General features: G+C 41.6%; 1 protein-coding gene across 1 annotated transcript in view; it reads right to left on the bottom strand.

Moving 5' to 3' along the window:
• LOC107558462 (high-affinity choline transporter 1-like) overlaps nt 1-3,143 on the bottom strand; it is a 15,657-nt gene extending 12,514 nt beyond the window's left edge. The window contains 1 exon segment of the mRNA XM_016242126.1: nt 2,960-3,143. Within this exon segment, the coding sequence (XP_016097612.1) occupies nt 2,960-3,143 (184 nt within the window).
• Nucleotides 3,144-3,466: the final 323 nt, after the last annotated feature.

Raw genomic sequence — 3,466 nt, 5'->3', positions numbered from 1 at the left:
TAAGTATAGAAGATTTGGAAGCCGCTCTTGCCAGTCTTAGGGCTTCAACAACTGAAAGCAAGGCAGTCTCGGTCGAATGTCCACTTCTGAAGCCAGATTGGTTGCTGTCCAGGAGGTTGTTCTGTGTGAGAAAGGCTGAGAGACTTGGTTGAACACAACTTGTTCAAGTGTTTTTGCAATGAAAGGGAGAAGAGGAAACCGGTCTGTAGTTCTCTAAAAGAGTTGGGTTAAGAGTGGGTTTCTTAAGAAGTGGGGTTATACCAGCCTGTTTAAATGTTGAGGGAAAAACACCAGTGTGAAGGGATGTGTTAACGATGTGAGTGAATGCAGGTACAACGGCAGGAGAAATGGCTTGAAGGAGATGAGATGGAATAGGATCAAGAGGACAAGTAGTAGGATGATTGGAAAGGATGAGTTTAGAGACTTCTGCCTCAGAGGGTGGAGAAAAGGATGAAAACGAGTGTATGTTTGTGCTGTGGCAAATTGTGCATTGAGGTTTATAATTGTATTAATGAAGAATGTGGCAAAGTCGTCAGCTCTTAGAGTTGATGAAGGTGGGGGAGGAGGAGGACAAAGGAGGGAGGAAAATGTTTTAAAGAGCATGCGAGAGTTAGGCGAATTGTTAATTTTGTTGTGATAGTATGTCCTTATAGCAGTGGAGACATTAGCAGAGAATGAAGAGAGGAGTGACTGGTGTCATGAATTCTGTCCATAGACTTCCATCCGACTGCCACAAGAGGTCGCCTCTTCATCATATTGACTCTCACACCACACAGACTGTTACATGTCACTCCGGACTACATTTCCCATCATCCATTGCACTGATTGCACACAGCTGTAACCAATCACACACTCACCTGAAAGCCATTACACACATTATATAACACCCACTCAGATCCTGCTCAAGTCGCCAGGTATTGTTCTGCATTTATCACTCTCCTAGTGTTAGCTGCTTTACTGAGCCATTCTGTGTTTCTGTTTAATTTCTAGTATTGTTCTGCGTTTATCACTCTCCTAGTGTTAGCTGCTTTACCGAGCCTAGTTTCTAGTTCTAGTTTAGTCGAGTCATTTTGTGTTTCCTGTTTCCTTATTCCTGCCTGTGTATCTTGGGTTAACCCTTGTCTCGCCACTCGGACTCTGTTTGTACCTTGTCTGGACTATTGCTCATGTTTCTGGATTACCCCTCTTGTCAAGCACTCTGGGTTCTGTTTGCCGATCGATGACCCACGCCAGCCCTAAGAATACTCTTTGTCTTGTCTTATACATATCTGTTTGCTGATGCTCGACCCTGCCTGTGTATGACCATGTCTATGAATAAAGCTTTGCTTATGGATCCGCACGTCTCATCGGCCCCGTAACAAGTGGCCAGGGAGGGGCCAGCAACCAGTCTGGGGTGGCACAGAAATATTCATTATTTCAATATAAAAATGTTTCATTGTAAAGTGCTGGACTGTTTTAGTACCTATAACACAACTGAATACAATTAATTTCTACTTAATTGTAGTTGAGATATTTGGGAATTAGGTCAAGTAATACTGAGTGAATATGACAATTTTTGTATTATTCCTCACCTCCAGGTATTTTAATAAAAGGGCTCACTATAGCTTTATTGCTCAGTCAGCTTGGTTCTGGTTCTTAAAACCCCCTAAAGCTTGTTCTCCATCATTGCATACTCATGGATGAGACATGCAGATAGTGATATATAAGAGAGTGGAAAAGTCAACAACACATACATGCCAGAATGTAAAATGAGCTATTTTATTCATTTAAAATTTAAATGGTTTCATTTTCGTTTGTACTTCACAAATTAACGAGAAAAAAAAGTATATGTTTTTGTATAAGTGCACTGTGCTCACTTTTACTTGTGCATTAAATTACAAAAAAAAAATACATAGCCTATCAACTTGCGCCTTATATTGTGATCTCCAGTTGCAGAATAGGCTATATTTTATTTGCATTTGAGAGACTTCTTTAATGTGATGCATATATAGCCTACATGCATGCACAGTTTGCAACTTTAATCCTCTTTTTGGTAATTTCATGACTTAACTGACGACAGAACTACATTGTATGCTCATAGTTTTTTGTGTGTGCTTTATTTATGACGAGGCGATATTGAGCGTGCGCCTCATACTGAAGACTGTGCGGCCTGAGCACAGTACGGCTGACAGAACAGGGAAGTTTGTTTTACTGACATAGTCTAACAACATCTCATCAGACGCAGTTCACTGTTGTTCTACTGAAGCTCATTTGGCTCCTGTACCTTCTCCGCGCTCGTTTGACTTGCGCCTGGCGCTGAGGCTGAAGTGCGCGTCTGAAAGTCTCCCGCTTGATGAGGTCGTAAAGAGATACGGCGGTTGCGCGTCTCCGTAAGCATGGTAAAACATCTGACAGGACAGGAAAGTTTGTTTTACTGACATATAACAACATCTGATCAGACCCAGTTCACTGTTGTTCTACTGAAGCTCATTTGGCTCCTGTACCTTCTCCGCGCTCGTTTGACTTGCGCCTGGCGCTGAGGCTGAAGTGCGCGTCTGAAAGTCTCCCGCTTGATGAGGTCGTAAAGAGATACGGCGGTTGCGCGTCTTAATAAATACACTTAATAAATACACTTCTTGTCAAGAAAAAAAGCGACAAAAACTGCAGTTGTGAGTGGGGTGGCCAAGCTTAGGTCAGTGGTGGCCACGGCCCCTGGCCACCCCCTGGACAAAAAAAGAGAGACAAAAACCTTTAAATTTGTAGAAGTTTTACTCGCTTCAAAACAAGTAATTCGTTCAGGAAATATCCTTCTTATCAGCCATCATGCATGTCGTAATTAAATAAAAGTTTATAATACACTAATTTTTACTGTCAACAATAAACAGCTTTCATATGTGCATCTCACAAAAGGACTTAATTTCGCTCTGCGGTAATGAACTTGGCAGAAACGTGTGTAATGAGAGTGAGAAGAGAAAGTCACCGGTCATGGTGAATCCACCCACGAACAGACCGATGTCTCGGCCGCCGACCATGATGGACTCGCTGCGGTCAGTTCCCTGCGAGATGCCGGAGCTCTTGTTCTTCCACGCCGCCCAGATTCCCACCATTAAGATCAACACGTAGAAGATAACGATGGCCAGCAGGCCGTCCACATGAATGGCCATCTTACACTGACCTACACAAATCACAGCAACACTACAACAACTCGTTTTATAATTTAGTAATGACGCTTTCACATATTAACATAGAATTTGTTTTCCTTTTATCTCTCACAACACTTATTGTTGAATACATGGAATCTTTCCATTTTAAATGCAACTTTCAATTTTGTTTTAATTTCAAATAAAAAAATGCTACGACTAAGCAACAAGTAGCGGTAGATTGCATTTATAATTGGACTCATAGTACATGGTAAAAATAAAATCAATAAAACAAATATATTGTTAGGTACCCCTGCAGACAGTCAGTGAATCCTGAGCAAGAGAAT

The sequence above is a fragment of the Sinocyclocheilus grahami genome, unplaced genomic scaffold (assembly GCF_001515645.1).
Source record: "Sinocyclocheilus grahami isolate Dianchi unplaced genomic scaffold, SAMN03320097.WGS_v1.1 scaffold646.1, whole genome shotgun sequence".
NCBI lineage: Eukaryota > Metazoa > Chordata > Actinopteri > Cypriniformes > Cyprinidae > Sinocyclocheilus > Sinocyclocheilus grahami.
This window is presented reverse-complemented; position numbering and strand designations above follow the sequence as displayed.